Source organism: Leopardus geoffroyi, chromosome D1 (genome assembly GCF_018350155.1).
Source record: "Leopardus geoffroyi isolate Oge1 chromosome D1, O.geoffroyi_Oge1_pat1.0, whole genome shotgun sequence".
In the NCBI taxonomy this organism is placed as follows: domain Eukaryota; kingdom Metazoa; phylum Chordata; class Mammalia; order Carnivora; family Felidae; genus Leopardus; species Leopardus geoffroyi.
In genome coordinates, this window is record NC_059329.1 from 74,475,036 (window position 1) to 74,493,851 (window position 18,816).

An 18,816-nucleotide genomic window follows, 5' to 3' on the forward strand; every position below is an offset into this window, starting at 1 on the left:
GACAACTATGTGTACCACGAGAACATGGATATGAAAGTGCTTTGAAATGTATACAGAGCAATCTAAGAAGTTATGGATTTATTACTTATATTCCTTATTTGGGAAATAAAATATATTCCTTGCTTACTTTATATCTTCTATGGTGCTTAATACAATACTAAGGATCCAGAAGAGTGCAGTAAATGTTTGTTGAGTGAACAAATACAGGCAATTCGTTCTTATTTGTATACTCATTAACCTTGCTTTCTACATTTTCAAACAATGTGTAACAGGCACAAGATGAAGTATGTCATATATGTTATCTTAGTTAATACTACTTCTACTATTCTGGATGGGGGATGGGGAAACCAACATTTAGCAAGGTTTAAAAAGTGGCAGAACCAGAATTTGAAACCATATTGCCCGTTTCCATTAGTCAGTGTTCTCTCCACTATACCATAGTTCTTTGTTTCTATTTCTTCTATTTCTTCCCAGGATCCACCTTGCTCATCAATGATATTGACAAAGTAGCCAGTGGCTGGCAAGAGAAGCAAATTCTTATCTATCACTTCCGTTAGTTACTAGGAGCCCCCATTGGTTTTTGTTGTTTTTTTTTAATGCTATTTGTTGGGAGGGAATATAAGTTGAAACAAACAAAAAAAAAATTAAACATAAATGAATTTTTAAAATTATTGTACTATTCATGTCCCCCCAAACTGAATTCTAGCTAACAGGAAGTGGGCATTTCTAGAATGTGTTATTTTAGCAGCAGAATCTATGTTATTCTCATAACCAACTCTAGCTACATCCCTGTGAAATGGGAAAATGAAGATCAGCAATTCCACTGCACAGAAGGAAAAATAAACCTCTACTTACTTAGGTCTTTTTTTATAAAGTCTATCATATAGCTTTCTACACAGGGCCACTTTGTAAACTTGGAAACCTACAGATGAAGAATAGTTACCAATTTGGTGAAACTAACAAATACTTCCCCAAAATCTCAAGCGTGGAGTTAATGACCAAAGGTCCAATGTTCAAAGGATGTATGAGGTAACTGTGAGGTTAAGAGCAAGGGCACTGAATCAAGACAGAAACGTTGTAGTCTCGCCTGTCTCTTCTCAGCTGTGTGATATCAGACAAGCTCCAAGAATGAAAGGGTGGCACTAGGTGATCTCCAGTTCTCCAAATCTAACTTCATCACTGATGTATATAGTCTGAAATAAGTCAGAACCAGATACATCCTCCTTCCCATGAATTTCATGTAAACTGACCATTGCCTCTCTGCTATCCAGCTAGGTTCTCTGATATCACACACCTACCACCTGCTATAACTGGCCTCCTTCCCACTTGCCTTTCCCCATCCAAAAAAATACAAAGTACACCTTCTTCCCAACCTTCCCTCTACCATCCCTGACAGTCAGCAAACACTCCTTCAAACCTTTTGTAATAAACAACTCCTGCTTTCTAAAATAGCAGCCTTCTAACAGATACATGAAGTCCTGGAACTACATAAAGACTTTCCAAGCCTGGATAGTTCTAATGAAATCAATTTTCAAACCCTGATATTCTTTTTTTTTTTTTACATTCATTTATTTTTGAGACAGAGAGAGACAGAGCACGAATGGGGGAGGGGCAGAGAGAGAGGGAGACACAGAATCAGAAGCAGGCTCCAGGCTCCGAGCCATCAGCCCAGAGCCCGACGCGGGGCTCGAACTCACGGACCGCGAGATCGTGACCTGAGCCGAAGCCGGACGCTCAACCGAATGAGCCACCCAGGCGCCCCTCAAACCCTGATATTCTTTAAGCACACTTCTTAAAATGATCTAAAACCCCACCTAATTAATGTGACATTTAAGGCTGTCACTCTCACTGTGGAACCAATTTACCAACTCGATCTTCCACAACTCCCCTACTTACGCCAGACTGGAAGGTTTTAAAATATGCCCAATTCTTTCTCACTTTTCCACAAGAGACTGTTCCTTCCTGCTAAAATGTCCCTTCCTTCCTGTTTTACTCCAAATTTAGCCTACCAAAATCATCATCAAAATTATTGAAGCTGGCTGGTGGGTTCATGGGGGTTCAATATACAATTCTTTTATGTATGCTCAAAATTCTCCTTAATAAATAGTTTAAAGAGTGGCTGGTCCTAAAGAATATGGTAGTGGGGAAAAAAGAACCACCAGTGAAAATTTCCCTGCAGTGAGAATGGCTGAGGAACTTCAGCACAGTCACACATAATATTGATTTCAAGATGTTTCTGTTCTGGTGTTTCACAGCTACCTCCAATACACGTCTTTGCCATTCACTGAACCTTAACTCCACCCTTGAGATTTCAATAAAATAGATATTCACAAAGTTCTTATTCTTCACCCAGTTTTACCCATTAGTAACATTCTACTAAACACACAACAAATCTAAACAACAACAAATTTAATCAAGGAAGACTTCCTGATTCCCCATATCAAAACAGGCCTTTGTTTGGCCTTCCCTCATGACTCTTTGACCACACTTCATGGAGAGTTAAGTGAACATCTGTCTTCGTCGCCCACTGGCTCAGTCTCCTCTATGTCTTTCCTACTCCCTAACATCAGCTTGCACACAGCTTGTTCCTCATTAACATCTGTATTACTGAACTGAGGGGTTTGGACTAAATGACTTCTAAGTCTCCGAAAGTTCTAGAATTCTGCATAACCTATGACCCACAGTTGGTCAATATACCTCTCAGTGTCACACAAGAAGGATCGAGTAAGTGAGGATATAAGTAGTCTTCCATCCAAATAATCTAACTGGACAACACAGGAGTCAACTGTTGTTATTGTCTGAACAGGAAACATCACAAAAGCAGCAGCTGCCTAAAAAAGACATGATAAGGAAAGAAGATTTATCTTTACATATACATGTGATCTCCTTTACCTTTTAAGTGAAAATAACTTTGGACAGCAAAAGAAAAATTTTTAATGGGTCAAAATTTAATTTGCCTGTTAGGATATCAAAGCTTCACTCATTTAAAGGTTCTGTGAAATAATTTGTTACGTAACTGTGGAAGACAACTCTTAAGACTGTTTCTGGTTATCTAATCTTAGAAATTGGAATAACAAGGTGAAACAAGTTTTGGAACATGTGAGAGAATTTTGTCACACAGAAGACAGTACTTCTTCCTTCGGAAAAAAGACAAATTAGGACTATACTACCTATAACGTTCCAACTATATTTGGGATCAAAAATATGTTAGGAATCAAGTGGCAACTTTGAAGGGTCACCATGACCAAACCAGAAGAATATTCTGATATGTTAATTAAAATAAAATAATTTAGCCAATGGTAGTTAGATTTCTTCTTTTTTGCCAAGATCCTACATGGAAATAAGCCAAGTTCCCCACTTTAACAGTCCTGGAGGAGAGGCACTGTAAGAAGTTGGTCTGCTCTGCCTTTTTTTTTTTTTAAGTTAGAAAGAGAGAGAGAACACAAGCGAGGAACGGGCAGAGAGAGAGAGGGAGAAAGAGAAATCCAACCAGGCTCTGTGTTATCAGCACAAGGCCTGACGCGGAGCTCTTATGAACCATGAGATCAAGACCTGAGCTGAAATTAAGTCGGACACTTAACCGACTGAGCCACCTAGGCACCCCTGGTCTGCTCTGCCTTAATGAGAGACTGGAGCATTCTGTCAGGGTAACCTGATACTCAACCCTTCTACTGCAACAACTTTGGCAGGAAGCCTGGGACCCGTGCAGCTGAGCACAATCCAGGAGGTGCCTTTAAGATTCAGTTCACAGTAAGTTACATCCATTGTAAAAAAAAAATATACCTAGACTCATGAGTTTCTTTTAATCAGGGACCAAAGGAATAGGAGCCTGGGCAAGTAGTACCATTTCTATGTTTGTCATTTTATTCACACAACTAATAAAGCAGCATCTTATCTTTATTAACAGTTTAGTAGTAATGCTTTATTTAAGTGAGCCATATAGGTAAATTACAGAGTACTGTAATAGACAATGTGCAAATTATTGAAGTTAGCTCACAGAAGCCATCCTGCAACAGTATTAAGCTAAACCAGGCTACACATAAACAGTTCTCCACAAAATTAATAGTGTGGGCTCTAGATCAGTTCCCCAAGAAAGAGTAGATAAAATTGTGTCCCTCAACTGAAATTCTGTTAAGACAGTATCTTCTATCTCACCACATACACAAAGAATTGGACTGGCTCTCACCTTTACTTGTTTAGAAGTGTTGAGTTTGATGGCAGAAACTTTCCCCAAATGATCACCTACAAAAACTCTAAGAATAGCTGTATCCCAACAGAGAGCTGTAACTTTTCGGCCTTTGTGTTCTGAAGACACATAAATTCGTTCTGGTTTCCCACGACGCTCCTGATTTAATTCCCAAATAACTACGAGACCTTGACTGTAAGAATTGAATCACAGAAGCAAATTTTTGGCAAGGGTCAAAAAGGTACAATATATTTGTATCACAATATCAGTTATATTAAATACATATGCAAACTCCTGTTTGTCAAAAAAAGGAAGTAGGAAGTCAAGGTACTAATTTCCTTTCTTTAGTCCACAAATCCAGTACAAGAGAACTTAAGATGTTCTAAATTATCTGTTACCTTTCGCTTTTAAGGCCACTGAAATGTTGTTGTGTCATACTGACATTTTCCATAAACCATAGGGTGACCAAATGTCTGTCCTGGTTTGCTGGGAACTGAGAGATTTCCTTAGGACTCAGGACTTTCAGTGCTAAAATTGGGACAGTCATAGATAAACCAGGATGGTTAGCCACCCTAAAAAACACATAACTAGGGCTTGCCATTTAAAATGTACTTAGAAAAGATCAGATAATTTTAAAGCAGTTTCTTACCTGGTAGCTACAGCAACATAATCATCATCATGTAAACAACAGGCAACCTGAGAAATTGCACCTTCCTAGAACACAAAAGGAAAAATATTAGGCTTCTCAAAAATGGTAATTTTTTTACTTTTAAATCTCAAGATTTACATTCCTCTTTTACTCCAAATGATTATTCATAATGGAGAAATTGGGATTTATGAAAGATACTCTGAATGGTATGACAGAACTATGATTAATTAAGCTTACCCTGTGTGAAAGAAAAAGCCTGTGCTTCCAGCCTTCCTTCTGAATGAGATTGAGTCCTCCTCCCGAACTGCCCAAAGCCAGCCATTTCCGAGACACAGCTATGCTCGTGCACTGAAAACATGTAAACAGACAAGGGTGAGATGATCGTAGTCACGTAACTAAATAAAAGAAACTACTAGACATAAATACTAAGATCTGTGTAGCAGGTTCCTCCCCCACCCCACTTCCTGCCCAGCTGGACACCATGTTACGGCACTCAGCTTCTCATTTGAGCACAAGACACAGACAGTACATTGTGGTTTTAAATTTTTAATTAAATCTCAAAATGACTGAATAGGCTCAATTATACAAATGAGTAATTTTCCCTTGGCAAAATCCAGTTATCAGATCATTCATCTTTTGTGTAATTTGGCTAAATCATTTCACTGCTGACCACAAAGATGAAAGACCAAGTAAGTCCCCAGGAGATAAAGCAACTGCTTTAACCATTTACTCACTTGAATCATTTCTAGTCCACATAATTAGCACACAAATCACCCACAGCTTTTAGAATGGGTGAGACTATAGAGGACACAGATGCAGGTCACTATGCTGTTAGACCCTCAGCCTGCTAATTCCTTTCCTTATCTACCACAGAAAACAGTGGCCATGCTGTGCCCAACACCCTGTGGCAAAATTTGTTGCTTTGCTGATGAACAGACACGCCCAACTCTCTTCAACCTTGCTTTCCACCACAGAAGCTGGAAAATCTAAATATTCATTTATTCAGTTTTTCCTGAAGCTAGTGAGAGCTATCTGACTAAACTCCAGCTAATAAAACTAAGCCTGCTGGGGTTTCTTAGAAAGGTTTACCTTACCAGGTAAAAGGAAGAGTCAGAAAAAAGAAAGCCTTTGGGAAACAATCAATATATATATTAATAGTGTGTGTGTGTGTGTGTGTGGATACAAATACATATACACTATATATACATACAGTGACATAATAATAGCAGGGGACTGGAACACCTGACTTAGATCAATGGACATATCATCCAAACAGAAAATCAACAAGGAAACAGGGGCTTTGACACACTGGAATAGATGAATTTAACAGACATCTTCAGGAAATTCCACCCTAAAACAGCAGAATGCAACATTCTTTTCAAGTGCACACGGAACATTCTCCAGAATAGATTACACATTAGGCCACAAAACAAGTCTCAACAAATTCAAAAAATTGAAGTCATACCATGCATCTTTTCTGACCACAATACTATGAAACTAGAAATCAATCACAAGAAAAAATTTGGAAAGAGCACAATACAGGGAGGTTAAATAACATGCTATTAAACAATGAATGGATCAAACAAGAAATTAAAGAAGAAATTAAAAATTACATGGAAACAAATGAAAATGAAAACACAACAGTCCAAAATCTTTGGGATGCAGCAAAATAAGTTCCAAGAAGGCAGTTTATAGCAATACAGGCCTACCTCAAGAAGCAGGAAAAATAACCTCATACCTAAAAGAGCTAGAAAAAGAAGAATAAAATTCAAACCCAGGAAAAGGAAGGAAATAATAAAGATCAGAGCAGAAATAAATGACATAGAAACTAAAAAAAACAATACAGCAGATCAATGAATCCAGGAGCTGGTTCTTTGAGTGTGTGTGTGTGTGTGTGTGTGTGTGTGTGTTTAAGAGAGAGAGAGTGCATACATGCAAGTGGGGGAGAGAAGAAGGGGGAGAGAGAGAGAGAGACAGAGAGAGAGAGAAGGAGAATCTTAAGCAGGCTCCATGCTCGGCACAGAGCCCAAGGTAGGGCTTGATCCCACAACCCTGGGATCATGACCTGAGCCAAAATCAAGAGTCAGACACTCAAACCAGGGGCTCTCAGGAGCTGGTTCTTTGAAAAGATCAACAAAATTGACAAACCTGTAGCCAGACTCATTAAAAAAAAGAGAGAGAACCCAAATAAACAAAGCCACTAATGAAAGAGGAAAAATCACAACTAACACCATAGAAATACAAGCAATTATATCAGAATATTACAAAAACCTGTATGTCAACAAGTTGGACAACTTGAAAGAAATGGATAAGTTCTTAGAAATGTATAACCTCCCCAAATTAAAGTAGGAGGAAATAGAAAATCTAAAGAGACCAATTACCAGCAAAATAATTAAATCAGTAATAAGAAACTCACAACAAACAAAAAGTCCAGGACCAGATGGCTTCACAGGCAAATTCTGTCAAACATTAAAAAAAAAGAGTTAATACCTATTCTTCTCAAATTGTCCCAAAAAATACAAGAGGAAGAAAAATTTCCAAATTCATTCTATGAAGCCAGTATCACCCTGACACCAAAACCAGATAAAAACACCACAAAAAAACAAAAACAAAAACAAAAACCTACGGTTCAATATCTCTCATGAATATCGATGCAAATATCCTCAACAAAATATTAGCAAGCTGAATCCAAGAACACATCAAAAAAATATTACATCTTTATCAAGTGGGACTTAGTCCCAGGATACAAGAATGGTTCAATATTCACAAACAATGTGACATCACATCAATAAGAGGATAAAACCATATAATCATTTCAACAGATGGAGAAAAAGCATTTGCCAAAGTACATCCATTCATGATATAAACCCTCTGCAAAGTAGGTCTAGAGGGAACATACCTCAACACAATAAGAACCTTATATGAAAAACCCACAGCCAACATCATACTTAATGGTGAAAAACAGAGCTTTCCCCTTAAGGTCAGGAACAAGACAAGGATATCCACTCTCACCACTTTTATTCAACATAATACTGGAAGTCCTAGACACGGCTATTAGACAACATAAAAAAATAGAAGGCATCCAAATTGGTATGGAAAAAGTAAAACTCCCACTATTTGCAGATAACATGTTACTATATAGAGAAAACACTAAAGACACCATCAAAAAACCACTAAAACTGATAAATGAAAACCAGGAGAAATGATAAATGAATGAATAGTAAACTAACAGGATACAAAATCAATGTACAGAAATCTTTTGCATTCCTATACACTAACGATGAAGCAGCAGAAAGTGAAATTAAGAAAACAATACCGTTTACAACTACCCCTAAAACAATAAAATATCTAGGAATAAATTTAACCAAACAGGTGAAAATCCTGTACTCTGAAAACTATATAAAACACTGATGAAAAAAATTCAAGACAATGCAAAGAAATGGAAAGATATTCCATGCTCATGGATTGGCAGAATATTGTTAAAATGTTTATACTATTCAAAGCAATCTATAGTTTAAATGCAATCCCTATCAAAACACCAACAGCATTTTTCACAAAACTAGAACAATCCATCCTAAATTTTGCATGGAACTACACAAGGTCTTGAATAGCCAAAGCAATTTTGGAAACACTGGAGGTATCACAAGTTCAGATTTCAAGTTATATTCAAAATGGTAGTAATTAAAACAGTATAGTACTATCATAAAAATAGACACACAGATCAAGGGAATAGAACAGAAAACCCAGAAATAAAAGCACAATTATATGGTCAATTAATCTTCAACAAAGGAGGAATAAATGGGAAAAAGATACTCTTCAACAAATGGTATTGAGGACTCTAGACAGCAACAGGCAAAGAATGAAACTGGACCACTTTCTTTCACCTACAGAAAAATAAAGTCAAAATGGATTAAAGACGGGCGCCTGGGTGGCTCAGAAGGTTAAGCATCCAACTACTGATTTCAGCTCAGGTCATGATCTCACGATTCATGAGTTCAAGCCCTGTGTCAGGCTCTGTTCTAACAGCACAGAGCCTGCTTGGGATTCTTTCACTCTGCCCCTCCCCTGCTCATTCTCTCTCTCAAAAATAAACTTAAAAAAAAAAAAAAAAAAAAAAAGTCTAACTGAAATCAACCCCTCATGAGTGTTGCTCATATCACTTTGCCTATTACATCCTATTCTTCTGCTTAAAAGCTAGAAAATTACTGGGGTGGGGGAGCAAAAGTATAAGAATGAAATTATTTTGGAATTGGTCATAAGATTTGTTCTTCACTATGTCATTCCTGAGTTTATCAAAAGAACTCAGGGTTTGAGGGAAGCACATACTTTATCCCACACAGCTAATGGCTTTTGCTCTGTTCCCTAAAATGGAGGGTACATCAAACTCCTTGTTCTATAATGAGCTTAGTATAACTGCAGTGGTCCATGTTGCTTAAAATGCAACATGGTATGCTCATTTATACTATTTATTTTCAACCAAATACATTACTTTCGTAGGAAAAACAGCAAGATTATTGTAAAGGAAAAAAAAAATCTGAACAATCAATATCATGGTTTTCAAGAATGGGAAAGAATTCAAATGATAGCTCAGAAAGTAAATCAAGAAAGAGTTGGGAAGGGAATGCACGTTGGTGCAGCCACTCTGGAAAACAGTATGGAGGTTCCTCAAAAAACTAAAAATAGAACTACCCTACGACCCAGCAATTGCACTACTAGGCATTTATCCACGGGATACAGGTGTGCTGTTTCGAAGGGACACGTGCACCCCCATGTTTATAGCAGCACTATCAACAATAGCCAAAGTATGGGAAGAGCCCATATGTCCACCAATGGATGAATGGATAAAAAAGATATGGTATAGATATACAATGGAGTATTTATTACTCAGCAATCAAAAAGAATGAAATCTTGCCATTTGCAACTATGTGGATAGAACTGGAGGGTATTATGCTAAGTGAAATTAGTCAGAGAAAGACAAAAATCGTATCACTTCACTCATCTGAGGACTTTAAGAGACAAAACAGATGAACATAAGGGAAGGGAAACAAAAATAATATAAAAACAGTGAGGGGAACAAAACAGAAGAGACTCATAAATATGGAGAACAAACTGAGGGTTACGGGAGGGGTTTTGGGAGGGTGGATGGGCTAAATAGATAAGGGGCACTAAGGAATCTACTCCTGAAATCATTGTTGCACTATATGCTAACTAATTTGGAAGTAAATTTAAAAAAATAAAAAATAAAACAAGTTAAAAAAAAAAAGAAAAAGAAAGAGTTGGGGCGCCTGAGTGGCTCAGTCGGTTAAGCATCCAACTTTGGCTCCAGAAACGTTCTCACGGTTTGTGGGCTCGAGCCTCATATGAGGCTCTGTGCTGACAGCTCAGAGCCTGGAGCCTGCTTCAGATTCTGTGTCTCCCTCTTGCTCTCTGCCCCTCCCCCGCTCACGCTCTGTCTCCCTCTCGCTCTCTCAAATATAAAAAAAAATTGTTTTAATACAAAAAAAAAAAAGAAAAAAGAAAGACCTATGAACATGCTACTTGTATGTAAGGTATTACTAGCACAGGGAAGAATACCCATGATTCCATTAAACATAAAGAACTAGACGGCAGGGAGCATATACAACAGTGTGCACAAAATATACAAATATGAACATGAAACAGATACACGGATCAAGAAATTCACCTTTAGACGACTGGAGTCCAGCCTCAGGGCTGAAAGTAATGGATCCAGAGACTCAAATTCTGCCAGTACATGGCTGTAGGACTCCGGTATCACTGGCACAAAAGTCATTTAGCTGGAATCGTGAAACTGCGTTGAGTGACAGGCACAGTATTCCTGAATAAAACCTGCAAAAAAACATAATTTTTAGAAGCTCCTTGCTTAGTTAGCAAGCATTTAATGGATATATGGAGACCATGGAGAAACAGGAGAAAGGAACAAGGATCCCTACTTTGGAGGTACTTAGCATCTACGAAAAAAGAAAACACACATAGATAACATTATATGCAACCATCAGCACGTACTGTATCATTCCCTGACTCTGAAGCTCCCAGAGAATCAAGCCCAGATTCTCAAGGTCCCTCCATAATCCTGTCCCACTCTATTTATCTAACAGCGTGAGTAGGTAGAACGGAGGATGTAAGAGAAAAATTGGTCAAGTTCCTCTTTGGTAAAATAGCAACCTCAGTTGTACTTTTTGAGTTGTAAATCTTCCTCTACCTTTCAGAGTCTCTCATTAAAAGGCAACATTCTGTAAAGGCTTCAAACTATAAACCCTTATGAGCAAATTCAATAGTTATCAGCCAATAATTTAACTGTGCTCAATAGAAACACACCTCTGGATCTCTTTCTCCACACTATCAAGGGCTCAGTAAGTATCTGTTAAATGAATGAATGCACCTACTAAGTGGGAAGTAAGGTACAGAGAATTAAAGTTCAAAGTAAGAGCTTCAATAAGAAAACTGATAGGTCTTGTTTTTTTATCCATTCTGATACCCTATGTCTTTTGGTTGGCGCATTTAATCCATTTACATTCAGTGTTATTATAGAAAGATACGGGTTTAGAGTCATTGTGATGTCTGTATGTTTTATGCTTGTAGTGATGTCTCTGGTACTTTGTCTCATAAGAGACTGTTAAAAACTGAGAACAAACTGAGGGTTGATGGGGGGTGGGAGGGAGGGGAGGGTGGGTGATGGGTATTGAGGAGGGCACCTTTTGGGATGAGCACTGGGTGTTTTATGGAAACCAATTTGACAATAAATTTCATATATTATAAAAAAAAAAAAAAGAAATAAAGGGTATATACAAAAAAAAAAAAAAAAAGAAAACTGATAGGAATGAATAGGAATAGGAATACAAAGCAGCAAATGCTAAATAACCAATGAAGACTTTGTACACTAACACAAGAGTTATCTGTTCAGCAACTCTCAAGTGTATATTTTTGTCAAATTGCACCAGCTTCCAGAAAAGAAACAAAATTCAAGAAAATTCTTACCCGTTAATTTAACTTTTCTCCATTTTTTGTAACATGCCAAATTAAGAATAAAAGCAAACACTACAGGGGCACCTGGGTGGCTCAGTAGGTTGAGTGCCCAACTCTTGGTTTTAGCTCAGGTCATGATCTCAGCGTTCATGAGATCGAGCCCTGTGTCAGGCTCTTCTGCACTGATGACACGGAACCTACTTGGGATTTTCTCTCCCTCTCTCTCTCTCTGCCTCTCCCCACCCCCCCCCCCACTCTCTCTCTCAAAATAAACGTTAAAAAAAAAAAAAAGCGAACACTACTGAAAAATTCAGAAACAACTGCTTATACTTGTTTTTAATTTACAGGTTTTTTTCAGAACATGTATTCACTTATTTATTTATTCAACAAATATGTACATAGTGTTACCAGCAAGACCCCAAACCTCGACCTTTACTGCTCACCTGCTTGCTCCTACCAACCTCTGTCCCACATTTTTCCTTAAGCCCTTCTTTCCAGCTTACCTCTTAACTCAGGCAAAAGACCGGATGGGCATAGCATCATGTGATGCAAACTGAAACAACCCCTCAAGCAACAAGTGCCTGGATAGGAGTTCTGGTGGCCCAAACCACCCTGACCAGTTTGAGCTCACCTCCCGACTCACGCCAGTGCAGATGGACTACGGAGTAATCCAGGGAGTGGAGTGACCGACAGTTACTTTTACCTCATTTGAATATGAAAATCTCCACCTAAACAGAAGCACAAGCCTCCTTTACATGATATACTATGTACATATAAGCATATTTCCTAAAGGAGCATGCGTGGGCCTCTACACAGAGGTGACAAGTCTCCCTTATCCAAATACTCATTCTAACTCTAAAACAAACAAACATTCACTCTTTCTCAGGGAGTCATGGCTTCGAAAGTTATTCCCTGTGATCTCCTTGTTTGCTGCAAATGAAGTTTCCTTTGTGCAACAACTCTACCCATTGTAGTTTCTACCTTGACTCACAGGAGGGAACTCATGTTTGTTCAGTTACAATAGCACCAACTTGTGCACTGTTCTAGGTTGGAGAGATAAAACAGAGGACAAAACAAAGTCCTAACATTCATGGAGTGTACCTTCCAGTGGCAAAACACACATAAGCTTACGATGTTTTTTATTGCATACACATAATATAGTCTTATCTCCTCTTCGTTATACTATTCTTAGTATAAGAATAATATTCCAAAAAGAAAACCAAATCTTTAGTAGTCCTATACTCAAAATATTTAAGAATTCCAGGGCAGCTGGCTGGTCAGTCAGTGAAGCATGCAACTCCTGAACTTGGAATTTTGAGTTCAAGCCCATGTCAGCTGTAGAGATTACTTAAAATCTTTAGGGATGCCTGGGTGGCTCAGTCAGTTGAGCATCCTGACCCTTGATTTCCACTCAGGTCATAATCTCATGGTCCGTGGGTTTGAGCTACACTGCACTGACATTGCTGAGCCTGCTTGGGATTCTCTTGTGTCCTCTCTCTGCCTCTTTCACTCTCTCTCTCCAACATAAACATAACATAACATAACATAACATAACATAACATAACATAAAATAAAATCTTTGAAAAAGACTTCTTTTGAGAATTCTTGACCTAAGAAAAAAACTATCATTCTTTTCACTCATTCATTTTATTGAGTTCCTTGTGAAATATGAGACACAGTGGTAGAAATGACAAAATAATTCTGGAAATCAGTCACTTTATAAACAGGGAGAAAAAGAACATGCACGTGCGCACACACACACCTAATAAGGAAAACATAAGCAGAATGCTATGTTGGAACTTAAAGGACAGAAGAATCATATTTCACACTGAGTTAAAGGGAACTGTAGAAAACTTCCTAAGGGAAGCAGCACTGGAGCTGAATAGGCTTTTATCAGAAGGAAAAGGGTAAGGGCAGCAATAAGCAAAAATACAGAGGATACATTTGGAGAATACAAGTTTAGTTTTTGGTTGAGACACAGGATACAAGGAACAGAGTAATGAAAAATAAAAGTGGAATAGTAATTCAACACAAAGCATGAAACACTTCTAATTTCAAACCAAAGAACCTGAAGAAATTTTAATTTGGTAGGCAACAGAAAGACATCAAAGGATTTGGTGTTAGGCAATCACATAATTTCTGTGAAGCGCTGTGGGCACACCCTAGAAAACAAAGACTTAAGAAAAGTGGTGGGTAGTAAGGTAGTAAAGACAAGGCCTTTCAATTACTCAAGAAATCTGGTGGAAAAGGAGAAAATCTCTCTGGACTTTCTGACCAGGAGAGACTCAAACAGATTTGTAAATAGTAGCTAAGAGTCTTTAGAATGAAAAAGACTGGGGCGCCTGGGTGGCGCAGTCGGTTAAGCGTCCGACTTCAGCCAGGTCGCGATCTCGCGGTCCGTGAGTTCGAGCCCCGCGTCGGGCTCTGGGCTGATGGCTCAGAGCCTGGAGCCTGTTTCCGATTCTGTGTCTCCCTCTCTCTCTGCCCCTCCCCCGTTCATGCTCTGTCTCTCTCTGTCCCAAAAATAAATAAACGTTGAAAAAAAAAAAAAAAAAGAATGAAAAAGACTGAAGACACAAGAAAAAGATAAAACCATGGTATAAGATCCTAAAGAAGCTGGAAAGGAATGACATCAAGTCCACATTGTCTATCTCTTCCACTTGTGATCTTAAACTCTGAAGTGGATAGGCCATCGGGCCTTGATCTCAGTGTCCTGCAAGTTATAATTTAATGAGGTAAAAAAAACTAAACTAACAGGTTCCTAATTTTCAAAAAATATATATTTAATGGGAAATGAGAACGGAAAAGAAACAGCGTCAGCAATGTCAGTTCTCAGGAGAAGTTGCGGGGTGATGGTTAAGAATTAAGATGGTATATGGGGCGCCTGGGTGACTCAGTCGGTTAAGCGGCCCACTTCGGCTCAGGTCATGATCTCGCGGTCCGTGAGTTCAAGCCCCGTGTTGGGCTCTGTGCTGACAGCTCAGAGCCTGGGGCCTGTTTCGGATTCTGTGTCTCCCTCTCTCTGACCCTCCCCTGCTCATGCTCTGTCTCTCCCTGTCTCAAAAATAAATAAAACGTTAAAAAAAAAAAATAAGATGGTATAGAGTTAAGCCAACTCTATATTTATACTTTCCTTTGTTCTTTTTCTCTCTCTAATATTAAAATCTGCTCACTTAGAGCTTTTACTAATTATTTCTAATTGTGTCTTCTGCAGTTTAAAGGAATGTTTACTTCTCCCAAAACAACCCTTCAGTATTTGAAAAGTGTTATCAGGTCTTCTAAAAATTTAGCATTCCCAATTCTTCGATAATTTCTGACACGACAATTACTAACTTCCTCTATTCTTGTCAACCTTCTACAAAGGCCATTTAGTTTGCCCAAAAATATGATGCCTAGAACTGAACATAATACACCTTAAGTGGCTGAATAACAAAGACTAGAATAGAAACAGTAACTTCCTTGATCTGGACATTAAATTTCTATGTTATAACCTAAAACAGCACCATTTTTAAAGTAGCCATGTCACACTTTTGATTCAACTAAAACCCAAAGGAATTTTCACACAAATATAATCATCCTAGCTGGTACCTAAATACCATAGAATTTAGCTCAAATAAAAATCTACTATTAATCAAATGTGACAATGCATATAAAAAGTACCAACACATTTAAATTCTCTGTAATAAAAACAGTAGAATGTTGACAAATGTTAAAAATGGGTTATGAGTACATGGTGTTCATTTTACTATCCTGTCTACTTGTGTCTATGTTTGCAATTTTCCATAATCACAAGATTTTTTCAGTACCTACTTTTAAAAAGAAATCAGTCAGTGTACAAACCTTCCAAAGCTCCCCCTCTTAATCTATGATCTCATCCTTATTTATTTTTCCAGCCCCATCTTCCACTCTACCCCTATTGTCCAACTATCCCTTGCTATTTTTTGTTTCTCTTTCATTGTATAAACTTCCTGTGCCTCTGTGGTTCAATAGATACTGTTTTCTGAATCTTCATCCATCTAATAAAATCCTACCTTTCTGCAAAGCTGGGTTTAAATACTACTTCTGTCAAGCCTGCACACCTCTAGCCAGAAACAAACAAACAACTAAACAATTAGAAGGTGGCTATAAATGCTTACCAAAGTCAGTAAAACAACTTCTTGAGGGGTTGGCTTACCCAAGGTTACAGAGCTCCTGAGAGGTAGAGCTGTGACTAGAATCCACTTCTCCTGAGTCCTAATCTAATCACCTTCCCACTTTCATGCAATCCTTTATGGTAACATAAACGAGTAGTAGGATTAAGAAAAGGCTTTTTATCATCGCCCTAGTACTCATTTCACCAACGGACCACAGTGTTTGCTGCTTACACATTAAAAGCAAATCACAGCATTCTTTCTCCCCCCACTAGCTAGGTGGACGGAAAAGATGGAATCAAGCAAAAAGTAAAGATACTATGCGAAGGGTAAATACGAGATTCCACCATTCCATAGTGGGATCTTTCTACCCGAGAAGTAATAATCAGAGAACGCTACACCACAGAGAAATGGCGATTCATACATGCATCATGCAGTCCACATTCTTTGTACCCATCGACGGACACAGTCCCTGGCCACAAGAAGCTCCCTAGCGGAACTAGTAACTTTTCTGCAGCGATATCTTTAACACTGTATTCAGATCTCTTGAGGAGAGAAGCTTCGGTAACCATGTTTTCCAAGCCAGGCTCACAGACCAGCAACCCAGAGGTCTCGGCTCCGCTCCACCACTTCCAAGGCCGGAAACCCCCAATTCTCAATAGATCAGACCCTCTCTCACGGATGGCCGCTGGGACACTCACCGAGCAACTAAAAGCCGTACACTCAACGAGCAACTAAGAACGATACCGGAGAGTCTTTCCCTCCTTCCGTACCGCCCCTCCCGCGTTTACGTCATCCAGAAGCGACGGGGACGCAGGGACACCGCTATTAACGGCACTTCCTTGTCACGTGACGGGTTACGCCCCCTGCTTGCGCGTGGTCCCTCCCCCTCCGGCCGCGGTCGCAATTACGCTCTCTGCGGCCTGCAGTCAGCGGGCTGCTGCTGGCCGAAGACACAGCGCCGTCGGAGACCGGAGGAGCGTTAGGCCAAAGGGGTGAGCCAGCCAGGATCCTCGGACCTTTCACAGCTTGAGGCCGGCGAAAGGAAATGAAACAGGCGGGAACCGGCGGGGGAGGGAGGGAACTAGCGGAAGGTGTCATGGCGGCCGCGCTCTGGGTCACGTGCCCGGCAGGCCCGCCTTGGTACGTCCGGTCACGTGCCCTCAGAGTCCTCGCAGCCAGCGATGGAGGCGAGACCCCCCAGTAACAGAGGCGGTGGCGACGGTGGTGGCTACTGGGTTTCAGCCTCTTCCCGGCAGCGTCTCTAAGAAGCGCAGCGGAACTCGACCCGACCCAGCCCAGTTACTCCCTGCCCAGGGCCGTAGCTCTCACTTGGTAAGTTTAGACCGAAGAATGGGGGCGGGTGGGAGGGTGGGTGAGGAGCTGACAGGCCTGGGGGCCGCTGGACGGCGCGGATTCTGCCCCTTTTCCCAGTGTCCCTGTTGCCGTCGCCACAGCTCCTACGCCTGCCATCTCGGTAGCCTTTTATTGTCCTGAAGCGAGGAATAGGCGACCCCTAATCTGCTGGCCTATAGGAAGTCTGCCCCTTTACTAAGAGCAGGGACTCGAAAATTTCCCCAAAGCAAGGGTTAGACTTAGCTTTTGAGAATGAAGGACGTGGAGGCCTCTGAGTGACAGAGGAGCCCTTCCCGTTAGGAAATGTGCTCTTAAGTCTTTCGGTTTCTGTAGGAGAACACCTTTCACTGTAGTGTCCACACATCTTTTGCTTGACCTGTCAATTCTACGGCTTCCTAAAAGCTTCTTAACACATGTGCCAATCCACACCCCCGGCTTTGGTCCTTGCCCAATTTGAATGTCTTGTAATGATGAAAAATAGACCACTAACCTATGGAAATATGTAATTATTTTATAAAGCCCCCAGTGTTCTAAGACTAAGTCGACTAAGGCAGTGTGTTCCATTGATTCTTAAACACTCATTTTGGGGTCTGTATGGTTGCGGAGAGGGAAAAGATCCAGAAACTTAATCGTTAGCCCATTAGAAGACAATGTGAAAAACATACAAAAACTAAGTGGTTTGAAATACATACTGTAGTAAGTATTAACTCCATAAAGGAGTGGAACAATTTCTCCCCACTAATTCTTACTGGGAACTCCGTTATACAAAACAGCATGCTCTGATGGAATTGAATTTGGGAGTGCCGAGCCCCACCCAGTCGGCCTCCCCTGTTGGAACACAGTTTGAAAACCACTGAACTGGGCTTTGGTAAATAAGCCAAAATTGCCAATCCTAACGTAGCTTTTTAAAGTCAAAAGTAGAACAAAGGAGATGGAGAAGTCACGACAGAAAAGAAGATAACCTCTAGTATCAGGCCTATGGCTTGCAGAAGGAATGGACTCTGGAGAGAACTTTGTACCTTTTAGCAGACCTAAATCCTTCATTTGGGAAGGAGGGAGAGATAATTTGGGGCTATTAAACCTGTCCTTTACCCTCACTCAGCTGACATTTAGCAGCAGATTGAAAGTTTGAGTTTCTCCTAGGTGATATTAAATATATATGGTAGTGCAACTGTAAAAAAATTATTCATGCAAATGCAGAGAGGGCTCTTTAAAAATACTAGGAAGATTGGTGCAGAGACAAATCGGTTTAATAAACCAAATGATCAGTTTCCTGCACATACTGCCCTCGAGGCATATATCTTCTCCCTGCTGGTTAATCTTTTCACTTTTTAGCCTTACTTTTCTGTGCTGCTAGGTTTTTCCCCTACCATTGAGCTTTCCTAGCATTTTGACCAGTGTTTCTACCTTGTGGATACTGCTGGAGGAGGTCCCTTGTGCCCTTCCTCTTTTCTCTCTTAGCTTGCCTTTAGTGTGGCAGTATCTGGCGTCCAGCTAATAACTAGTAAGTC

The 18,816-nt window shown here is 39.8% G+C and overlaps 2 protein-coding genes across 8 annotated transcripts in view; one reads left to right on the top strand and one right to left on the bottom strand.

Annotated features, from left to right (window-relative positions):
- Window positions 1-16,831, bottom strand: part of HPS5 (HPS5 biogenesis of lysosomal organelles complex 2 subunit 2) — a 40,441-nt gene extending 23,610 nt beyond the window's left edge. For 2 of the 7 annotated variants that reach the window (XM_045484706.1, XM_045484702.1), the window contains exons 1-6: window positions 16,651-16,831; window positions 10,519-10,682; window positions 5,073-5,183; window positions 4,836-4,900; window positions 4,187-4,379; window positions 2,698-2,831 (exon numbers count right to left, since the gene is read on the bottom strand). In XM_045484706.1, coding sequence (XP_045340662.1) covers window positions 2,698-2,831; window positions 4,187-4,379; window positions 4,836-4,900; window positions 5,073-5,183; window positions 10,519-10,626 — 611 coding nt within the window. In that variant the 5' untranslated portion in view covers window positions 10,627-10,682; window positions 16,651-16,831. Of the gene's footprint in view, window positions 1-2,697; window positions 2,832-4,186; window positions 4,380-4,584; window positions 4,715-4,835; window positions 4,901-5,072; window positions 5,184-10,518; window positions 10,683-16,373 lie in introns of those variants that run through there. The other 5 variants (XM_045484703.1, XM_045484707.1, XM_045484705.1 and 2 more) reach the window with 5 other exon arrangements.
- A 173-nt stretch (window positions 16,832-17,004) lies between these two features.
- Window positions 17,005-18,816, top strand: part of GTF2H1 (general transcription factor IIH subunit 1) — a 37,472-nt gene continuing 35,660 nt past the window's right edge. The window contains exon 1 of the mRNA XM_045484710.1: window positions 17,005-17,284. The gene's annotated coding sequence lies outside the window, so the exon portion shown is untranslated. The remainder of the gene's footprint in view (window positions 17,285-18,816) is intronic.